At 49.6% G+C, this 23,551-nt stretch overlaps 1 protein-coding gene across 1 annotated transcript in view; it reads left to right on the top strand.

Annotated features, from left to right (window-relative positions):
• The window catches only part of KY (kyphoscoliosis peptidase), a 46,425-nt gene that overhangs the window by 5,610 nt on the left and 17,264 nt on the right, over nt 1-23,551 (top strand). The window contains exons 3-8 of the mRNA XM_045791817.2: nt 1,702-1,764; nt 12,420-12,494; nt 14,250-14,312; nt 16,575-16,657; nt 20,954-21,062; nt 22,552-22,669. Coding sequence (XP_045647773.1) covers nt 1,702-1,764; nt 12,420-12,494; nt 14,250-14,312; nt 16,575-16,657; nt 20,954-21,062; nt 22,552-22,669 — 511 coding nt within the window. The remainder of the gene's footprint in view (nt 1-1,701; nt 1,765-12,419; nt 12,495-14,249; nt 14,313-16,574; nt 16,658-20,953; nt 21,063-22,551; nt 22,670-23,551) is intronic.

Genomic DNA, 23,551 nt, shown 5'->3' with positions numbered 1-23,551 from the left:
GATCCAAAAAGGCACATGTTCCCCTTCTTGCTGCCCTGTGTGCTCCTTGAGCTGGGGCCTTGGCAGGGTGGGGGGAGCCTGGACTGCTCCAAACTTTTCCGAGCAGCAGGTGTTTGGGCCGAGCCAACCCCACTAGCTTGCCCGGCAACGGGCTTCCCCTGCTGTGATTGGCTGCTTTCCTTGGTCCTGGCCGAAGTCTGCCTAGCAGCACAGGACTGACACCCCATAGCCACAGGGAAACCAATTGTGCAGCCCTGACTATAAATACCCCCAGCAGCTATGCCAGCCAATCGTCCTCCTTGAGGATTCCCTTCCCGGATCCTGTTTCCTTCATCCGCCGGCCCAGCAGAGATGTAGCCAGCTGTGCCTGAAGGAGGCGGCCTCCCCGTCCTCGCCTGAGTCTGGCCTAGAGCTCCAGACCAGCATCACCCTGGATTGGCACACACAGTGCTCCTAGCCATTGGCCAACCCACCGCCCTCAGCCCACGGGGTGAGGGTCCTGGCTGGGCCTCCTCATAGGAGAAGGCTGGAGCAGGCAGGTTCTCCAGGGCAAGACCCTGCCAGGGGGATCACAAGTCCAGCCCAGCTCAGTGACCTGCCTATTCACCTTGTCCGGCTTCTGCCTGGGCCCAGGCGTGGGAAGCACTGAGTGGCAGATCTGGTTGGGTGCACAGGGGAAAATATCTGAATGGAACCTGCTGAGGCCAGCGCCCCAAAGGCATGCTTATTTCCAGGCCCAGGCACTGGTCCCAGTGGCCACTTCCAGTGGCAGGCCTGACAGCCTTTCTGCAGACCAGTGGGAGGCCAGGGGAGAAGGTGGCAGGCCAGGGTGGTAACCATGGAAGAACGCCCTGCTGCCACAAGCCTGGCTCTTCCCCAGCCCCTCCCCTGCCCCCCTGAAGCAGTCTGAGCAAGACCAGGCCGCCACAGCAGCGGGTAAGGGAGAGATGTGGGAAAAGGTGTTGCGTCCCAGAGGCGGGGCAGGTAAGCCTGTGGCAGGAACTGGGCACTTCTCACAGCAGCCTGACCCCACTAGGCTCTGAGGACAGCTCTGTGTTCCAAGGACATAAAGATCCCCAGTGCGTGGAGAGAGCTTTCACAGAGTGGGGGCCCTGAAATGTCTGTGAAACCAAACCATACTGCATGTCATCCCAACTCCTAAGCTGGAGTAGAAGGCAGGCTGCCTCCATTCTGCTCAGAGGGAGGCAGGAGGTTGACCTAGGAATCAGGAGACTTGGGGTTCAAGTTCCTGGGGGCAAGGTCTTTAGCCAAAAGTTAAGTGTCCAGGCTGCAGGCCAACCAGCTATAAAACAGGGATAGGAGCCTCCCAGCCTGCCCCACAGAGGGTGTGGTGATCAGCAAGGCACCCCTTTGCACTTTGGCAGCTGAGCCTGGCCACACTGAAGTTGGGACCCATGGGAGGTGTCCCCACCTTCTCGAGAAGAAACCCAGCCTCTGCTGGCACCTGCTGAGGGTGTGAAGGTGTGTGCACTCGGGTTCATAGTCACTTGCCTCTGCATTCAGGTGTATAAAAGTACTGATCCACGCGTGTGTGCGCCGTGCAAACGTGCACACGTTTAGGCCAGGCCTGGGATGAGCTCACCCCCCCACCAGCGTGCCTTCCTTGCAGACACACGCAGCTCCCTGCTCTGCCTGGGGCAAATCCCAGTGGTCACTGCAGGTCTGTCTTTGCTTCAACAGGAAGCCTGGCGGAGAAACAGCACCCTCAGCAGACCCAGGTCATCACTTCCTACGACAACCAAGGTAAGGGATTCACCACTCCCCGTGGCCTCTCCTCCAGCTCCTGTGTGTCTGTCTGGATCTGCTGTCCAGGCCAGAGACAGCAAGTGCAGAGCACAAACTGTCTTCTCTGCCCCATGGATGTCGGAGCACCCTCTCCCTCTCCTTCTCCCCACATCCCATGGGAAACCGTGGGAGGCTGCGTGGTGACCTGGGAGAGAGTAATCAAGTCCTTGGGCCACAAAACCCACAGCTGTCCTCATCGCCCCCGCTGTCATCACTAGAGCTAACATTTATGAGTGCTAACCATGTGCCGGGCACCCTGCCGGTCCATTTACATAATTATTCTCCTGTAAATGAAACCTCACAGTATTCCTGTTTGATCTGTACTCTCAACTGTCCTCAATTTACAGATGAGTAAACTGAGGCTTGGAAAGGTTGTCGTACGTCCAAGAACACAGGGCCAGTAAGCGTCAGAACCGGGGGCATCCTGACCCCCCCCCAGCCACCCCCAAGGCCTCTGCTGTTAACCCTCACAGAGCAGTGCTTCCACAGAGCCCTGGAAAGCGGCCTTCCCCTTGCCTGCTCACTGTCCGAGCCTTCCCTCCTCCTGAGTCACAGCAGTTCCCTGGCGCCTTCTTCTGAGACTGAGCCTTCCAGGGTCTTCCACCCAGGGATTAATTAACTCAGCAAGGGGAATTGAGAGGGCCCTTCCTTGAGAAACCTAATTTTGCAGGGATGGGTTCTAGGGGGGCTCTGGGAGGGCAGGCAAGGGCATCACCATGCTGACTCTGCAGCTGACCAGATCTGAGAACACAGGGTGTGTGTGTTGGGGGAGGGAGGGATGGGGTGAGGCTTCAGGGGTAGAGACAGGAGGACCCTATAGCTACAGCTGGAGGGGGGACCAGGTTAAATAGAAACCCCCCCCACTAACCTCCACTGCACCCCTACACACACATTAGCCTCCCACCTTGGTATCCTGCTCTACATTAAAGACTCCAGGGCCTGCTACCCGAGAGCTGTCATAGAATCTGCCCTAAGACTACACCACTATTGTTCTCAGTGCTGATGTCCTGACTTGTAAGGAAAGGATCTGATCACGTCCAGGGGACAATGGCAAAGTGGGAGTTCCGGGAGGACTCAGAGCCTCTCAGGGAATTGTTCTCAGAAACGCAGACTAACCCAGCATCCCCACAGAAAGGCACTGGCAGGCGGAGAAGAAAGGCCTGTGGAGATGGGATAGCACCACGAGGCCAGCCTTCCTTGCAGCCAGGGCCAGTGTATCTTGGCAGAATTCCTGGGCATATGGCTCCAGAATAGACCCCACTCAGCGGGCCCACTGCAGCCTGCCCCTGTTTTGAGCACACCGCAAAGACAAACCTATGCCCCCCTGCTTCCCTGAAATGGACCAGCAGCACACAGCTCACCACAAAGCAAATATAAGCAACACCTCACTAAAATGCAAGTGGATTGGCCACTACACCGCTAATCTTGCTTAGTTCTGGCTACACTCCATGCTGCGGTCATGGTGTTATCCCTGTTTGTGCACAAGAAAGCTGAGACAGGGGATGCTGTGGTCCCCGAGCCAGGCACACCTGCCAGACCTCCACAGTGCACTGCCCCCGCCATGTCCCAGGCAGATGGGAGTAGGATGGGGCCCACTGGGCACCAGAGCCTCACCTGGCACGCCACACCCTCACTCTCATGGGCCACTCACATTCCACCTACCAGCATTTGAGGCTTCCAGAGGGCAGAAAGGAGGGTAGCCTATGTGCAGAACAGAGCCTTGTAGGTTGGGATGAGATGGCCCCAGTGGGGTCCTACGAGAGCCTGAGCCCCAGTGAGGGAAAGGCTGCCCCTCTCTGGGGTGGAACTGAAGTCCACAACAAAACAGACAAGGGCTCCTGCCCCTGTGGGGCCGACCCCCTGGTGAGGGAAACAGACAACGCTCAGAAGTAAAATACAGGGTGTCAAAGAAGGCTGAAGGAGGGAACAGAGCTGGGAGGAGGACGGGGGGTAGGGTGGGTACACAGGGGCATGTGTTAGTCTCCTGTGAGTGCTGTAACAAATTACCACAAACTTGGTGGCTGAACACAAGTGTATTCGCTTCAAGGGTTCTGGAGACCACACGGCCCAAGTGAGCCTCACTGGGCTAAGTCAAGGTGTTGGCAGGCCAGGTTCCTTTTGGAAGCTCCAGGGGAGAATCTCTTCCTTGACTCCTCCAGCTTCTAGAGGCTGCTGGCACTTCTTGACTCGTGGCTGCATCACTCCATTGTCTGTGACCGTTGTCACATTGCCTTCCCCGCATAAGTAGTTAAATCTCCCAACTCTGTTTTATGAGAATCCGTGTGATTACACTGAGCCCACCAAGTAATCCAGGATATCTTCCTATCTCCAGATCTTTAACTTAATCACATGTGCTAAGTCCCCTTTACGTTATAAGGTAACATTCACGGGTCCCTAGAACGAAGGCTTGGATATCTTTAAGGGCTGTTACACAGCCTACCACGTGAGGAAAATGTAAAACAGAGTCCTTGAGAAAGGCCGCCCAGCCCCAGGAAGGTGACATTTGCTTAAGGGAGGAGGTGGGGAAGCAAGCCTTGTGGCATCTGGGGAAGAGCTTCCAGCAGAGGGAGCACCAGGTATGATAAACTTGATGCAGGGGGCGACGCACAGATCACTGGAATCTTGGATCTTCGGGGGGGCGGGGGGGAGTTGCCTCAGAAGATTCATCTATAATGGGTGGATGAGTGGGTGGAATGACAGGAGAGTGATCCCTGGAGCCCCTGTGATTTCAGGGCCCTCTTTTGAGGCTTCCGTCCTTCCAGGTCCTGCACCCTTGTCTGCACACAGACACTCTGTGCCTTCTTTAACCACACAGGCACTAGGGTCACACTGCCACGTTTCTAGACCTGGGACACTCCTGTGGGGCTCTGCTCTGCAGCAGGAACCATGAAGGGGCCCGGATTTTCGAGAGCCTGGTGAACGCTGGGGCAGGTTAGGGCCGTGAGAGACGCCCTTCATCACCCCCCAGCTGGTGCCCCAGTGGTCTCAGCCCACTCTGTGGTTGGGTGGTCACCTCCTGGCGAGAGCAGGCCTTTCATGCTGTGTGGGGTAGAGCAGGGCGAGGGCTCTACAGAGCTGGCCTGCCCCTGCCACCTCCCGGCGTGCTTCTCCGGGGTCTCAGCCGCACAGCTTCCGGGCTGCCGACCACTGCTCCCCGGGCAAAGACCTAGCACGGCCCTGCCGAACACCTACCCTGGAGCTCTGTACGGGCGTCTTCTCATTACAGATGCTTTCGCTGAGGCTTCCTGACTCTCAGCTCCTGCAGAGAAAATCTTCCAGGCAGAGAACTCGGTTACGAACCCGCGTTCCAGTTACGGAAAGCGTTAGTGAGCACCTTAATTCAAAGGTGGCAAATATCTGACATGAATCCCTCAGCCTCCCACACGCACACACACACACACACACACACACACTCACAGTCATATGCACACACATGCCCACAGTCTTCGCTAATTGATCGACACTCCAGGCAGCCACTTCCAGTCAGTCAGAGTTAATGAACAACGGGAAATCTGTTTGCCATCTCCACATTAGATATTCTGAGCAAACGAGGCCTTGAGACAAATCCTCATTCAAACCTGCGGAGGCCTGGGGAGAAGCTGCCGGGGGGAGAAGTCTCCTGACCAGGTACAAGGCAGACCCCAAGCGGCTGGCCATGGCCGTGCTGGGGCTTGCCGGCTACGTCTCCATATCTGAGGGGAGAAGGAAAAGGAAGCAGAGCTGGTGGGATCTGGGCAAGGACCCCAGGAGCCACTTGTCAGGGGGAGCAGGAATCACCCGCGAACCTGCTGTTCCTGACAGCCAAGGCTGTAGCTGTTGTTCGGGTGACGTCCCAGGACGGGCCTCCTGTGGGTTTGGTATGACTGTTAAGATTGGTGTCATGGTATCTGACTGTACTCAGGGTTTAGATCTTACTTGAAATTTTGCTCCAAATGATGTTCCAGTCTTTATCATTGGAGATTGGTCAGGCTAATTTTTTCCTTAAATTAAGAGTTTTATGTGATACAGGAATGTAGTAGTCCACAAAATCTTACCATTTCACACCTTTAGGAAGCACGGGGCTCTCCAGTGATGGCTGCTCACCTGGGACGGCACACCCAGGCCCAATTTCTGGGACGGAGAAGTGCCCCCCCCACCCCAGCAAGGGCCCTCACACACCTGTGTGTAATAAGAGTGGGTATCACACTCCCACAGATCAGGGAGGCCAAGGAGATTTGCTGCTTTCCTCAAAGGGGGCTGATTAACAGCGCCCCTTTGGGGGAGAGTCAGGAAGTGGGGTTCAGGAGAATATTGGAAGTCGGGCCCCTGTCCAAGAGCAGGGAGAGAAGAGGGAGTGCAGGAAAGAGAGAAGGCATTGGAAATGGATGGGTGGAGCTTGTGGGCCAGAACCACATCGGAGTATGAGAATACTTCAACACCCACCCTTTGCCAGGGCTTTAACAGTACCTTGTTCAGCTCACTCCGTTGACAAAGAAACACAGCTGAATTGGGGGTGGTTGGAAGTGCCTGGATGTTAGATGTGAGAAGTGTGGGGAAGCCCTAAACCAAGTTGTTCAGTTTTCCAGCTTCTTTAAGCTTCTGGGTGGTGTTGTTCCAGTTCACATTTTCTAATTTGCGTTTCACAAAATAGTACTGGGTGAAACTGACTTCTTCACTGCAGGACTTCTCAGAGCATAACACACTGTGGCCTACAAAAGGGGAGAGAATGGGCAGAATCTTTAAATCCGTTTCTTGTAAGGCATTCTTGCAGCCAGGTACAGCTTGGCACTCTGGAAAACACCTGCAAGTGTTTCAGATGGAAAAAGTGAAAAGGCGAAGGACAACAGGCCCATGCGGCATGAGAAAACACACAGGAAGTCTTTGCTCTTGGCAGTGGCACCCGATCCTATGACCAGAACCAAATTATGCTTTGAACTCTGAAATGCTTAAAGTCTTAATTATAAAGTCACACACTGATTTTCTTTGACAGTGAATGTGCTAGAAACTACACTCAAAGTGATGTTAACCTCTTCAAAGTAATGCCTTGGAAGGCCACACTGTATCTTATAAATTTGTTTGAGAATTACCCTCTTTGGCATGCAGAGCAAGTTTATGAGCTGCACAAGAAAGTCAATATTGTTACTCTGTGAAAAGCAATTGCAATACATTTAGCAGGGAAAGGGTGAGTAAAAAGAGCTCTTACAAAATTAATAAGGAAACAATAATACATGAGGAGGAAAATAGGCAATTCACAAAATAAGAATTTTAAATGGCAAATAAATATGTGAAAAATACATTAAAATTAAATACACAAAAATGAAATGTCATTATTCATCAATAATAATTTCAGAGATTGATAAAAATCAAACATCAATGAGTATATCAGTGACCCATTTTTAATATTTAAAACCACCCCAAAACTCAGTGGCTTAAAACAGTAAGCGTTTACCAGCTCACAAGGGCACAGGTTGGCTGGGCATTCTTGCCTGAGACATACCCAGTTCATCGCAGGTCTTGGCTGGGCTTGCTCATGTATTTGTGGTCAGCTGGTAAGTTGGCTAGAGACCAGGTAGGGTAGGGTGGCCTCACCTGAGATGCCTCTACTCTGTTCCACGTGGTCTCTCCTCCTCCAGCAGGCTAGCCTGGGCTCACTCACATGGCATTTGTGGCTAGAATCCCAAGAATGAGGACGGAGGCTGCAAAGTTTCTTGAGACCTAGGCTCAGAGCTTGCCCAGCATCACTTCTGAAATTAACATCTCATGCTAACTCGCCAAACCACGTCGTAAGGACAGCTCACATTCAAGGGACAGAACAAAAGACCTCTCAGAAGTACAAAGTTTTGTGACCAATTTTGCAATCAAACACAGCAAGAACGAGCAAAATGGACATCCTCTTGTGCTGTTGGTGTGGTCACCAACTGATAAAATCATTCATGGGAAGTTTGCTAATATATAACAAAAGCCTTAAAAATCTCTATAACCTCTGATCCATTTTTAAGAATTTATTCAAAGAACCGATTTGAAAAGTATGTAAAGAGATGCATATCAGAATGTTCATACATCACTGGTTATAATAACAAAGCATTTGGGAAAAGTTAACTATCCTACCAAAAGGGATTGCTTATATGGATTATAAACCATGTAGAGAATAGAGAACTATGCAGCTGATTTAAAATGATGACATACGACTATGTTCACCTACGTGTGAAGAGTCAAGAAAAGAAAGCAGGTTGCAAAGAACATGTTTACTATATCCTGCTTTGGACTTTCACTTTCATTTTATATCTTTCTGTATCATCCATTTTCTTGTTTTAATTCTGCTCAGGCTTTTTTGTTCAATTGGTACTTATTTTTATTTTTGTTTTATTTTAAATTACTGAAATTGAATTGTCTGGTATATAGTTCTATGGGTTTTAACACATGCATAACTCATGCTCATGTAAGCACCCCTACAATCAGAATACAGGGCAGTTCTGTCACCCCAAAATTCCCTTGTGCAGAATCTCTGTAGTTATATCCTCTTCTTTCCCCCTAAGAGTTTCTTTGTATTGTTGAGAAGTATTCCTTTATATGGATGTACCACAGGGTGTTTACCATTCACCTATTGAAGGGCATTTAGGTTGTTTCCAATTTGGGGTCATTGTGAATGGAGCTTCTTGAAACGTTTCTGTATAGGTGTTTGTGTAAACATAGGTGTTCATTTCTCTGGGATAAATGTTCAAGAGTACAGTTGTTGGGTGATATGTTCAGCATATTGTTGTTTAAGAAACTGCCAAACTATTTTCCAGAATTGTACTACTTTACTATCCCACCAGCCATGTATGAGAGATTGGATTTCTCCACAACTTTGTCAATATATAGTATTATCACTATTTTTTATTACTGCTCTTCTAATAGGTATGATACCTCATTGTGGTTTTAATTTGCATTTTCCTAATGGCTAATCATGTTGAACATCGTTTCTGGTGCTTATTTGCCACCTGTAATCTCTTCTTTGGTGAATGCCTGTTCTTTTACCCATTTTCTAATTGGAATGTCTTTGCACTTGTATAAAAAAATCAATTTGCCATATGTGTATGGTTCTATTTCTTAATTATGCTCCATTTATCTATGTATCTATCCCTTTGCCAATATCACACTGATGACTATAGCTTTATAACATATCTTAAAATCAGCTGGCTGGAGTCCTCCAACTTTTTTTTTTTTCAAAATCTGTTTGATTACTCTAGTTGCTATATCTTTCCATCTATATTTTAAAAACATCTTGCCTAAATCTAAAATATATAAAAATTTTCCAAGTTGGAATGGAGTTTCATTAAATCTACATAGATCAATTTAGGGAGAATTGCCAATTTAACAATATTGAGTTTTCAATTCATGAATATGGTATGTCTTCCCACCTATTTAAGTCTTCTTTAATTTGTTTAATCATATTTTGTAGTTTTCAACATCTGGCTCCTGAACTTTTTTTTAGATTTATACTTAGGTATTTCAACTTTTTGGAGCTATGGTAAATAGTAATTTTTAAATTCAGTTTCCAAACATTTGTTGCAAATATAAATATAATTGACTTTTTGGCACTAACCTTGTATCCTGTGACCATGCTAAACTTTCTTATTAGCTCTAAGAACTTTCTTTGTAGATTACTTGATAGTTCCTATGTAGACAGATGTGTCATCTGTGAAAAAGGAGAGATTTATTTTTTCCTTTCCAATCTATAGGACTTTTATATCCTTTTCTTGTTTTATTTCACTGGGTAGAGCTTCCAGTGCAATGTTTATTAGGAGCAGTGAGAGTGGACATCCATGCCTCATTCCCAATCTTAGGGGGAAAACATTCTATTTTTTACTATTAAATATGTTGTTAGCTATAGATTTTTGGTAAATACCCTTTTTCAGATTAAGGAAGTTCCCTCCTATTCCTAGTTTATTGAGAGGTTTTATCATGAATAGATATTAAATTTTGTCAAATGCATTTCCTGCATCAGTTGATATGATCATGTGGTTTTTCTCCTTTGGCCTGCTAATATTATTAGGCGAATTACATTCATTGGTTTTCAAGTGTTGAACCAGTCTTGAATTGCCTAAATAAACCACACTTGATTATGGTTTATTAGTCTTTTACTATATTGCTGTATTTAATTTTTTAATATTTTTTGAGAATTTTTGTGTTCATAGGAAATATTGGTCTAAAAAGAAAAAGAAAAGAAATATCAATCAGTCTGTAGTGTTCCTTTCTAATACTGTCTTTGTCTGGTTTGAATATCAGATTAATGATGGCCTCATAAAATGGGTAATGAAATATTTGCTACTCTTCTGTTTTCTGAAAGATTTTATGAAAAATTAGTCTTATTTCTTTTTAAATATTTCTTGGAATTTGTCAATGAAGTCATCTGGACCTGGCATTTGTTTGTTTGTTTCTGGAAGATTTTGTACTACAATTAGTTTTTTTTTTTTATATAATAATATTTTTTTATTATATTATGTTAGTCACCATACAGTACATCCATGGTTTTTGATGTAAAGTTCGATGATTCATTAGTTGCGTGTAACACCCAGTGCACCATGCAATACGTGCCCTCCTTACTACCCATCACCAGCCTATCCCATTCCCCCACACCCCTCCCCTCTGAAGCCCTCAGTTTGTTTCTCATAGTCCATAGTCTCTCATGCTTCATTCCCCCTTCTGATTACCCCCCCTTCTTTATCCCTTTCTTCTCCTACCGATCTTCCTAGTACTTATGTTCCATAGATGAGAGAAACCATATGATAATTGTCTTTCTCTGCTTGACTTATTTCACTTAGCATTATCTCCTCCAATTAGTTTTTAAAATAGATACAGGGTATTGAGGTTAGCTACTCATTGGATGAGTTTTGGTAGTTTGTAACTTCCAAGGAATTGGTCCATTTCATCTAAGTTGTAGAATTTATGTGCATATAGTTGTTTGTAGTATTCCCTTATTATTCTTTTAATATATATGAGATTGGTAGTGGTCTCACCTATTTCATTCCTGATATTGGTGTCTTGATTCCTGATTTGTGTCTTACCTCCCTTTCTTTTTGGTCAATCTGGTTATCAATTTTGCTGATCTTTCCAAAGAACCAGTTTCTGGTTTTATTGATTATTTTCTCATTATTTCTTCAGGTTTTTTTTTTCTGCATCACACTATTTCTCCTCTTCTTCTGGGATTTCAATAACATGAATGTTAGGCCTTTAAGTATTAACCCACAGGCCCCTGATGTTTTGTTCACTTCTTCTTGCTGTGGTTCATATTGGATAATTTCTATTGATCTTTCTTCAAATTCACTTACTCTTTCCTCTGTCATCTCCATTCTACTATTTAGCATATCCAGATAATTTTTCAAACTATTATATTTTTTAGCTCTAAAATTTCTATTTGTTTCATCTTTATAGTTTTTGATGTTTTGCTGATTCTTGATATCTTTCCCTTTATTTCAAGAGTATTTGCCCTCACTTTTTAGAACATGGTTACTATGGCTATTTAAAAATCTATCTGATAATTCCAAAATATATGTCGTCCTGAGGTTAGCATCTGTTGATTATCTTTTCTTTTCAAGTACAGATATTCCTTGTTCCTCCTGTGCTGGGTAATTTTGGATTGTAGCCTTTGCAATGCTATACAGATCTGCCCTGCACCTGTACCTCCCAGTGGCCAGTCGAGGCATTGGTCTACTCCATCAATTTAGTTCTCAAAGACTGTGGTACGATGCTTAGGATGAGAGCCATGTATGCTCAACACACAGGTGACCACAAGAGTTCACCCACACCTGTATGGATTTGCTTTCTTGAGCCCCCTCTCCTTCATAATCCACTTCCCAGTTCTCCAGCACAAAAGCTGGACTTTAGTTTCCCCACTCTGCCAGGCACTTCTCACAACTCTGTTTACACCTAGAGACAATCAATGGGGGACAGAGAGAAAGAAAAAAAACATGAGTATTTGCCCCCACGTTCTAGGGAATCATAGCTTCTCTGGTGCCCTCCCTCGAAGACTCGGGTACTTAAGGTTTTGACTGACCAACAAAATCACTGCTACACTGCTACCAACAGACTTTCCTAGGGACTAAGTGGGGAGATGACAGAAAAAAGAGAGGAGTGCAACAGGGGATTTCCCCACACTTTCTGACTCTTAGAGGTTTCCTTTCTTACTCCGCAAGCTGGAAGAAAGGACTTCCCTTGGAGCACTGTTTCTCTGTACCCTTGTGCACTTCTGGTTTGGGGCTGCCTTTGAGTCCATTCTAAGTAATACCATGAGGGGAGGGGAATGGTACGCTCACTGCAAATTTGGTGATGCTTTAAATGCTAATCTTATTCCCCAGCTTGCCTTCTCTGATTTACCTTACAGAATCCTCAAATAGTTGCTCCATGCATTCTTTCCAACATTTATAGTCACATTCAGTGGGAAAGACAAGGTAGAATGTTCTTATTCCATCTTGCCTGGATCCGAAAATTGTCTGCTTATATTTTGTTTTTTCATTTTTTTAAACAAGAATTATTTGTACATCCAGAAGAAAGCTTAAAACCAGTTGTGTTTTGTTGTTCAAACATCTGTCACGGGACATTGCACCCTTTCCTAACAGCATCTGGTTGAGAACATCACCTCCATTCCTTTGCAGGGACACAGCTGACTGTGGAGGTCCACCCTCGAGATGCCATGCCCCAGCTGCTCAAGAAGTTCTCCTTGGCTAAATGTACGTACGTACAGGGCTGCTTGTGTGTGGAGGGCTGGCAGGGAGGAATCAAAGTCACCTAATGGGCCAGAACCCAACCTAGGCCTCTTATGGGGGAAGGAGAGGAGTAACCTAGGCCTACACACTGGAAAGAGGCAGAGGCGTGACAGCTTCATTCTGGGGACTCTTTTCTCCATAACTAACACCCACTGTTCTTGAGTCTGTGCAATTAGGTGTGGGTAACACAAGGCATTTAGCAGATGAATTTCATCACAAGAGTGTTGTTTTTAGGTACCATTTATTGTCTGCCTAAAAAGTGGCCTACACCGTGGTAAACATTTTATACTCATTAACTTTTTAACCCTTGGATATAAACCAGCATCATCCCCACCTTATAAGTCAGCAAAGTGAGGCCCAGAGAGGTAAAATAACTGCCTAAGGAACCAGCTAGAAAGTGAGTCAAACCCAGGTCTGCCTGAGACCTGCACTCTTAGCCACCATGCTTGGCTGTCTTGGTGCAAGGTGCACAGACTCAGGCCCATGATGTCTCTTCCACTCCCTTCTTGGTCCTCTCCAGGCATCTGTCTACCTTACAGCTAAAGGTATCTGGGGAAATGCTGGCCAAGGAATGGAGGCTTTAGAGCAGCAGGGATCAGGTTCTCTCCATGTCCATGCATGGGCAAGGCAGGCCCTCCTGGCTGCCTGGTCCTGCAGCCCTCCGTGGTCAGGGTCTCAGAAGGGCAGTCACCTGTAGAGTGGACAGGCCCTGGAGTTGACTGGCTGGGCTCAGATCTCGGCTCTCACCTTGGGCAAGTAGCTTAACCTCCCTTTTGGAATCAAATTCCTCATCTATGAAAGAAGGAAAATAATTCACCCTCCTTCATAGGACTGTTGTAAACTTAAATGAGATAGTCGCTCTAAAGCACAAGGCAGGCACAGTAAATGCGCAAGAGATGCTAGCTACGATGTGGAGCCCTCATTACTCTGCCAAAAAATGCAGACGGAAATAAAATATAGATGCAAGAAACACAAGGACCGCTGTTTCTCAGTGCCTCTATACATTTGTAACCTTTCATTGGTATATTTACAAACTTCGGTGGGCTTCAAGGGCATAAAACGACCTGTCTTGACACCCTACTCCCCAGCTCTTCCCAGTTCCATCAGGGACCCACATCGTCCTGACCTGGTTTCACATCAGCAGCTCCTCTCCTGCAGGAGTCTAATAACTGTTGGCAACCATTCTACACTAACAGTCTTGGACTGATAGGATTTGTTTGCCCTTGAATCTTCCTGAGGAATAATTTAATAATTGCTTGACCTTTCTGAGTTTCAGCTCCATAGAAACTGCCTTTCTCTTGCCTCACATTCATTTCTTCCCCTGGTCAGTTCTTATCTGGCAACGAATATGCTGGTGCTTTTAGCATCCCCAGATGTGTTCCAAATGGTGGGGAATCCAGAGCAGGGCAGGAGCTCCAGGTGGGCCCACTGCGGAACAAAGAGTGTTGATGTCAGAGTAAATTCCACCTTTGCTCACAGACTGCAGTTCTCTCTCTTGTCATTCCCTCCCTGGCTCCCAGTCCTTCCTCTACCTCAGGAGGAAGTCCAGAGCTATTCCAGCAGGAATAGATGGTGGGTAGTATGGGAGCAAGAAGGCTGGGGAAAGACAGTGAAGAGGAGGGGACAGAAGCCAGGACTACCAAGTACACAATAATCATCTGGGCTTGCATTTTGATTTCTTCTGAAGCATCTCTACTTCTGACCTTTGGGATATTGCAGGTTTACAAGGTGATAAAAATGGAAACACAAGACCCCGGCAGCCTGGTGCAAAAGATACCCATGGTAAGTGGCAGGGCCTTCTCCAGGGCCATCCTGTGAGACGGTGAATTGGTTTAGCCTCGTGGGCCAATCTCCAGTCAATTGGAAATGGCTCCCTGGGTATATGTGAGAGTCTGGGGCTACTTCTGGGCTCAGGAGGGGAAGAGTTTCATGATTGATTAGTAATGTCCACCATGGACACGGGCAGTGTAATGAGAAGCTCACACACCGTATGACCCCGAACCTAACGCATAAACCCCAACAACGAGGCAGCCCATTACCGAAAACATATTAAAAACAGAATTCAAAACTGTGTTCACTTTAAATGGAATGACAAGCACCTGTAAGGTAGGAGGCATGTGAATACGCAGAAGGGGACAGAGGGTAAAACCCTGAGTGGGGTGATAGATGGCCTGGCTTTGAATCCTATTTTTGTCCCTCACTCACCTTCCTCAGGCCTCAGTTTTCCTCTCAGTAGACCAGATGGTGTCTAAGGTTTGGTAGAATTTGGCACTTCTTCCCATTGTTTTGCTTTAAAATTAGAATAATTCAGTTAATGCCACTGGTATTTTAAACGTATTTATGCAAAATCATATTTAGATCTTATGTAATCTCTTCAGAAGGTAAATTTAATGAGGCATAAATCATTGTGGGTATTTTTAATGTTCAGATATTGTAAAATGGAACCAAGAAGGGGTAAAATTAGTAATAGGGTTTCAGTACCATTTTAGAAATGTCATCCTTCTTCTCAGTGGGGGCGGGGGAGACCTCATTTGCAGAGTTGTGCTGAGCAGAAATTTGTTAAATATAAGCCCACTTCATATCCACTTAGGTCAGCCAGGTAGCCCTTGTCCGAGAATGGCAGGAGCCGGACTCCGTGGAGGGAGAAGGCACTGAGGGCCTGCTGAGGGTCCCCACCCCCACCTTAGGGGCTGGCTGGACAGAGGCTGTGCTCACACCTGGATAGGCACTCACAGTGATCTAAGTAATGAGAAACAAGAGACCCCAGCTCCAGCAGCAGAGGAGTGAGCCACAATGGTGCTAGGCTTCCAGGGAGCCCCAGGGTCAGATTGTACAGGACAGAAGGTTTGGGGAGGGTCCAGGAAACCTCTTGGTCCCTTGTAGAAGGAGCAGAAAAACAAAGAAAGAAACTGCTATGTTGTTGAGTGACACCCGCAGCCTCAGGGTTGGTTTACACAGCCTGCCCGCCCCGGGCATGCTCTGCCCCCTCTGGGAGAGGAACAGCCCTCAGATCCTGGATGTGTCTGAGCACATGACATGGTGAGGACCCAGTTGGAGGCTTGGGGTCAAAGAAACCAAATGCCTCTAGGGGCTGCTGCAGAGTATCAGCAGCAAGCAAGAACGCAGCACAAAGTGGCCTTGGGGAATGTGCCAGATCTAGGTGGGTCGTAAAGAAAGAAGGCCCGGTTCCTAACAGGAAGGGACCTTGTAGCAGTGGGGAAATGTGGACGGACCCACATGGTCTGCTCAGACAGCCGATCAGAGTTTGGGAGCTCCTCCGTGGCTGGAAATTGGCCAGCTCCCTAACCAGCTGCCACTGCCTCTCAGCCAGTGCCGGCCCAGGGAGGGTCGTGCAGGAGCTCCCCCCCACTCTCTCACCCCATTTCTTGGGCCTGAGGCACCAAGGCACCTGGGGTGCCCGTTGCTAGAACACAACTGGCTTTCTCGGGGTGCTCCAGTCTCCAGCTGACTGTGGGCATGGGAGGAAGCCTGTCTGGGTGCCAAACCCACTTTACCCTACAGAAGCCTGCGTGGCCTGGTTCTAGCACACCCTCCTTCAATACCCAGGATGCCCTCCACCTTGGGCACCGTGGCTATGGCACAGACCCTCCTTTCTGGAACCCATCAGGGACGGGCAGCATTACCCGGACACTTCCCACCAAGCATTCATTCCTGGCAAAGTTAGCATGAAATCTGCAGAAAACTAAATGGTGGGGAGAAGGGGGTTCCATCATTAGTCGGCCTGGGCACTGCTGAGTTAATTGAGAGGAATCCAGTTTCTTTACTGCTGACTTCCCGAGGTCTGCAAATAGGCTTATATGGCCTGTGAGTCTCCAAAGAACTAGAGAAGTTGCCATCGTTCACAAGCCGGTTTGACCAAGGAATCCTTCTCGGAGATCCAGCTCTTGGGAGCAGTTTTTCAGGCTCTGGGCAGCAGTGTTGAAGGTCAGGCAACCCCAGCTCCTCAAAAAGACAGGGAGGCCGGGGCCAGGCAGCCCTCGTCAACAGGCCTCAATAGCTGACTGAGCCTCCCTGTGTTTCCAGCCTACCCCTGGGATCGGTCCAGCCTGAAATCCATGTCCCTGGACCTGCGGCAGTTTGAGAAACTGGACACCTATGCCTCACAGGTAAGAGAACGAGCCCCTCTGTGTAAGGCAGCTTGGAGAGTCCCGAGTCAGGGTGATGAGCCTCTCCTCAGGCCCCCCTGAATGCATCTGCAGTCCCTTGGACAGATGGCCCAGAGTGCCTGTTCACACCGTATGGATGGGGAAATGAAGACCAAGGCACCAGACTTCTGCCCAGGACAGAAGGCCATTCCATCCCCCCAACGCTGCCCACGGTCCTGACACGCCCACCCTGGGCGCACACCCTGCAGGCACCCCAATGGCAGGCCCCTCTGACCAGCCCCATCCTGCCCCCCCCGCCATTGCCCACTCGGGCATTGCTGCTGCTGAGCCAGGCCACCCGGCCCACGAAGGAAGGGAACAAGAGGATGAGGCAGGGCCATGGATGCCGCTGGCTGGCACCCAATGCGACCACAGCCATGCTCGTCCCTGGAGCACGGGGGCTGCCGAGCTCTCGCCTCCGGGTCTGGGCTCATCTGGGTGGGGTTAGGGGGCGGCAGCTGTATAAGCTAAAGCACTGGACACACGGGGGTCCTGGGAGCCAGGTGGGAGCTTCACCACAGAGAGTCTGATTGGAAGGGCCAAGGAGCTGGACCCATTGCCGAAGTCCGTGTGAGCCGTGGTAGGCTGGGAAGCAGGGAGGTCATCTACAGTCTGCAAAGAACACCGTGCGGTTGGCACACAGTAGGTGCTCAAGAACTTGTTCGTTGAATTGATGAGTGGGTGGAGAGGGGAATGGGTCCAGAGTCAGATTAGAGCCAGGGCCATCAGTAGGGGCCCGTCCACCATCCCAGCTGGGGCAGGTGTGACGTGGCTTAAGTGGCACAATGAGAGCAGAGAGGAGTGGAAAGGTCAACACTGAGCCGGAGGCAGAGGGAGGACTCCATCCCGGTGTATGGGAGGGAGGTAGAAGGTAGGGGCCACAGGCTGCTGGACTGAGCGACGGGGGGAGCGGGGGACAGCTCCTCACTGCAAGGAGCAAGTCTCAGGGGATGACAAGTGTGTTTAGGGGCAATGGGTTCTAGTACCTGTGGAACAGCCAGTGGACGTGAGCACTGGGCAACCAGGTCTCCAAGCCCGGAGCCGTGTCCAGCCTGGAGAGATCTGGGCAGGAAGCACTGATCTGGGAACCATCAGATTTAGCGAAGAGCTGAAGCCATAGGGTCGGTGTCATCTTGGGGAGGACAGGGCAGGAGGTCCAAAAGGGCCCTGAGCCACCTGAGACCAGGGGCAAGACCAGGAAGTTCTCGAAGGTGCAAGGAGAGCTCCCTGAGGTGGGGGATGGTCAGTAGCATGAGCCGTTCCATCTGGTCAGGTGAGGTTAGGATAGACTCATTTTGACTACTTCCACACTGAAGTGCTTCCTACTCCCAGAGGGGCAGTTCAGAGGGGGGTCCTCAGACTCTGGCCGGCTGAGGAGCAAAGCAGGAATGAAGGAGCAGGGAGTAGAGAGAAGACCCCACAGGAACCTGGCAGAGAAGGGGAAACGAGCTGTAGGCAGCCCTGAGAAAAAGATCTGGGGAGTGGGTGCAGACAGGAAGCGATAGGGCAGCCAGGACTGGAAGGGAGGAGGTGAGGACACAGGTGAGCAGGGGCACTGCCTGAGGAAGAGCAAAGCCTGCAAAGACAGGAGGCCTGGACGGAAGGCTAACAGAGAGGCTGGCTGCACAGGAGGGAGGGCTCATTAAGGGGAAGTCCTGCCTGAGCCTTTTGAGTCTGAGGCCAGGCTGTCTCTGAGAGGGAGAGAAGGGGGGTGGTGTCAGGGTCTGAGGAGGGTGGGGTGTGTTGTAATGGCCATCAGAAGGGACAGGACAGGCCACTGGCCAGGCTTGGAGAGCATTACCAGGAGCCCAGCTGAGGCTGGAGACCCAAAGCAAAGCAGTGGGTGTCCAGAGCCAGCCAGGCCCAGGTAGAGCTGGGAGGTGGGGACCAAAGGCCCAGAAGCTATGGGGTTAAGTCAGGAGTCAGCCAGGCTGGAGTGTGGGCCCTGCAATGGGTCAGGCGCTGTCCTTGGCCCTGGGAGTGGAACAAAGACAAGAACTGTGGAGTTGGAGATGGCCAATGAACAAAAGTAGGCAGACAGCAGGGCCCAGAGGGCTCCTTGTGGTCAGACAGCGCATCCGGGGGTTCTGATGTGGAAGGGGAGTACCTTAGGGTAGGGGCTGGCCGAGGCATGGGCAACTTTCAAAGAATTAAATACCCAGTGGCCCCAGCACCTCTAGAAAGATTAAACATGGTCAGGGCTGCCTTTCCTACAACCCCAACCGTTTTTCCTCCCTAGGGCCCCTGCGAGAAAACCTAATTTGTTCTTTTTGTTTTAATTGTGGTAAAATACATATAATATAAAATTTGCTGTATTAATCATTTTTAAGTGTACAACTCGGTGGCACTGATTTGCATTCACGATATTGTACAACCATCATCCCAAACAAAAACTCTATACGCGTGAAGCAGTCACTCCCCATTCTCCCTGGTAACATCTACGGTACTTCCTGTCTGTCTGAACTCGTTCTCTCTCGATACTCCACGTAAGTGGACTCATCCAGTACGCATCCTTTTGTGTCTGGCTTACACGGCATCGTGTTTTCCAGGTTCAGCCATGTTGTAGCGTATGCCAGAACTTCACTGCTTTTCGTGGATGAGTAATATTTCATCACAGAGATACACTCCTTGTGTTTACCCGTTCGTCTGTGATGGACACTTGCACTGTTTCTGCCTTTGTGTATTGTGAATCACGTTACCATGAACATAGGTGAACAGGTGTGTGTCTGAGTATCTGTCTTCAGTTGTCTTGGGTATCTTCCTAGGAGTGGAATTACCGGATCGTACGATAATCCTGCTCAGCTCTCGGAGGAACCCCGCACTGTTTCCCACGGCAGCTGCGCCCTTGTACATTTCCACTAACAGTGCACGAGGCTTCTAAGTCCTCCACATCCTTGCGTCTTTCCTACTACAGCCATCCTGCCGGGTGTAAAGTGGCGTCCGGTGGTTTTGATTTTCACTTCCCTAGTGACTAATGAGGTGGAGCAGATTTTCGCTGGCCATTTATGTGTCTCCGAAGAAGTGTTTATTCAAGTCCTTCACGCGTTTAAAATTGCGTTGTTTGCCTTTTTGCCGTCGAGTTGTAGGAGTCCTTTACGTATTCTGGACATTCATCCCTCATCAATATGTGATTTGTGAATATTTTCTCCCATTCTGTAAGTTGTCTTTTCACTTTCTTAATAATGTCCTCTGATGCCCAGAAGTTTTTTATTGTTGTGAAGCCCAATTAAGCTATTTTTTCTTTCGTACCTCATGCTTTTGGTATCATTATTGAAGAATCTGTTGCCAAATCCAAGGTCATGGTGATTTTCTCCCATGTTTACTTTGAGGAGTTTTATCATTTAAGCTCTTTTATTTAAGCCATTGATCCTTTTTGAGTTAATTTTTTTCAAGATTTATTTATTTATTTATTTTGAGAGAAAGAGAATCTTAAGCAGACTCCCTGCCGTGCGCAGAGCCCAACACTGGATTCGATCCCACAACCCTGAGATCATGAGCCAAAACCAAGAGTCGGATGCTTAAGCAACTGAGCCACCCCGGTGCCCCGAGTTAATTTTTGTATACGGTATGAAGTAGGGGTCCCACTTGATTCTTTTGTATGTGGATATCCAGTTGTCCAACACTATTCTTTCCCCATGGAATAGACTTGTAATCCTTGTCAAAAAAGTCAGTTAGCCATAGGCATATAAATTAATTTCTAGACTCTCAATTCTATTCCACTGGCCTATGTGATTCTTATGTCACTACGACACTATTTTGATTACTATAGTTTTGTAGTAGTTACGTTTTGAAATCCAGAAATGTGAGTCCTCCAACTTCGTTCTTTCGTTTTTCAAAATTGTTTTGGCTATTCTGGGCACCTTGCAATTTCATACGAAGTTGAGGACTGGCTTTTCCATTTCTACAAAAAGCTGTTGAAATTGTATAGGGATTGTGTTAAGTCCGTAGATCGCTTTGGGTAGTACTGACCATGAGCAGGGGCTGCTACAGCCGCCCGGATGTCTACCCACCTGGCTGGCCCCAGAGTCGGCCGAGAACAGACGTGTAGCTCTGGGGCCAGTGACTCAGCTGGTCAGCACTACTTGATATGTCCAGCCCCCCACCAAGGGTAGCCCTCAGCCTAGCCCTTGTGCCTCTGGCCCTCTCCTCCTCCTTCTCTGCCTGGAGGAAAAGCAGCACTGGCTGCCGGTGGCAAGGCACTGGGCTCCCACAACCCTCATCCAGGCCCTGACATAGCACACCCCTCCTGCTCCCCAGGTGGCGGTCAAGAGTGGCCTGGACGAGCTGGTGAGCGACCTGCTCCAGGAGGCCCACACTGACCTGGAGAGGGTCCGCGTGATCTGGATCTGGATCTGCCACCACATAGGTAGGCCCACCTGTGGTGCCACTGGCTCTAGGACTCCCTTGATGCCACTCCCTGCAGGACCCTGTTTCTAGGGGAGACTCTCTGGGATTCACTTGACCACCATACGGTGTGTATGGAGTGAGATGGACAGTGGAGGAGAAGGGTTCCCAGATGGCTAGGGAAGACTAACCAAGGAGGGTAAAACTCACCATGTATTAACAGTCTCCATGAAGGGTCTTTGGGTGGGGAATCCCCTGTAGCCATCTGCTCACAATCAGTGACTAGAGCTAAGGCTCTTTACCCAGCAGCAGCATTCCCTCAGTCCTGGCTTCCTGGTAAACCTGCTGCACAGACCTGAGAACCCAGGACAGAAGGTCATCTCCAAGAAGGATGGGGAAGGTTCATAGCTATTGGGAAGTTATTGCAACACCATGGTTTCTTAAAGCACCAGTGCCAGGAAGAGTGGCCTCACCTCTCCCTCTCTCTGTTCCCACACCCGTGATCTCACCCCTGTCTCCAGGCACTCAGAGCAACCTCAGGGGATCTGGGCCTGTGCACCTGTCCCCAGCTCTGCACAGGACAGCCTTGGGAGTCTGGCCAGGTCAAGCCAGGCCCTACAGAGGTTGCTAGGGGGATGCTGGATACTGTTCCTTGCAGTCAGTGGAAGAGCAAGGTGGTGGGGTGGACTTCTAGCATTTTCCCTGTGACCTAACAACCAGCGGGGGGCTCTCCTGATCTGCTGCCCCTGGGCTTTTCCTTTGTCCTCCCAGAGCAGCAGTGAGGGATGCAGCTTAGAGGATGAACTCACCTGACACAGGTAGGGTATCTGACCACAGGGCCCGAGAGGCCATTTCCTCCCTCCCCAACACCAGCAGCTCCGTTCAGCCTGGGCCTTAAGGGGGCAGATCAGAAAAAGAACATTAGGTAGGACTTCATTTACTGCCTGCCACCCTCACACATGTTCCCTTTGTACCCTCAGTGGCCACAGCAACTCCTGCCTCGGGGCCTTCGCGCAGGCCTGAGGCTCTCTGTTAGCTAAGGACGGACTGTTCAGCGATAGCTCAGAGCACCCCCTGTGGGTCAGGGTGAGGTCTTGGGGGTGGGGGCCACGCAGGGATGGGAGAGCAGCCTCAGAGGAACTGCTGAGCCGTGTGGTGGGGAGGACAAGGGCAGGGCCCCCACCCCCTGGTGCTGTCTCGGCCCCCTTCCCTTCCAGCCTCTCTTCAGAGGCCTAACGATCCAGGCAGCCCGCTCTGCCGATGCTTCGATGCTTCGCTCTTCCTCTTGCCACCAGCACAAGGAGGTGACATTTCCCAGAGCTCGCCCTGGCTGGGCCCTGGTTCCCTTCAGCCTGCGGTTTTCTCCGGGACCTGAGGGAGGCCTGCCCAAACAGTGTCGAAAGCACAGCGGAGGGCGGGGGCGGTGCCGCAGGCCTCGGACCCCCTCTCCTCTGCACCAGCGTTGGTTACCTCCCGGGACCTGCTTGCTCACAGCCTCCTCTGCCCTCCAGAGTACGACGTCGAGGCTGCCCAGGAGAAGGACCGCCAGGCCTTCAAGCCCACCGACATCCTGCGGACCCAGAAGACCAATTGCGATGGCTACGCTGGACTCTTTGAGAAAATGTGCAGGTATAAGAGGCGTCCCAGGGAAGGCAGGCAGTCCCAGGCTGACCACCAAGACCCCTCCCGCCTCCCCTTCCAAAGCGCTGCGTACTTTCGCCCCCATGCAAGACCTGAAACTGGAGTTTGCAAACTCCGCTCTGGAATCCAAGTGAGTCCTGAAAAGGTCAATTTCTCCCTTTTTAACACCAGCATAATTGACTTTGCACCATCTGCCGGGCTTCGCCATGCATTAACATAATGGCAGATGAGTGCACAGAGATAATTTGGTTATAAAAGGCCCCTTTTCCACCTTCTCTGATCTCTGCACAGCTGAAGGTTAGAAGAATGGCAGGTCTGGGAACAGTAGGACAGTGGCTGCTGACGCCAAGGGGACTGTGAAAGCCTGTCCTCAGGGCTGGCACCAGGGCCCTCTCTCAGGGGAAACAGATGATCTCCTACCTGAAAAGATCTGTCAGTTGGAGAAGCTGAATAACTAGGAAGCAGCTTTTCTCTTGGAGGTTTTGGGCTCCATTTTCATTGCTCTGGGAATGAGCTCCTGGCCATGTGCCCCGGTGGGTGACAGCAGGTAAGGAAACCACTTGTGTGCGGAGGCCCCTTTGTGGCTCTAGGTGACCTCGAGACAGACTCCAGGCCGGCGGAGGCCCGCCGACCCCACAGCTTCCCTGTCCACTCTCTGAGGTCAGCTAGGTTCCTGGGGAAACAGTCAGGCAGCCGGGGAAGCCACTGAAGAACCTTGTCCCCAGGGAGATGGATAGGCTCTGCCCACCGTCTCTGCCGGCCTCTGGGTCTTCGCGGCACCCACGTCGGCCCACCAGGACTCAGGCGGCGATTCATCAAACTAAGTGCAGCAACGGGCACTCAGGAGTCGGCACATGGCCGTTGTGACGT

This window comes from Ursus americanus, chromosome 20 (genome assembly GCF_024610735.1).
Source record: "Ursus americanus isolate L20-20 chromosome 20, mUrsAme1.1.p, whole genome shotgun sequence".
NCBI lineage: Eukaryota > Metazoa > Chordata > Mammalia > Carnivora > Ursidae > Ursus > Ursus americanus.
This window is presented reverse-complemented; position numbering and strand designations above follow the sequence as displayed.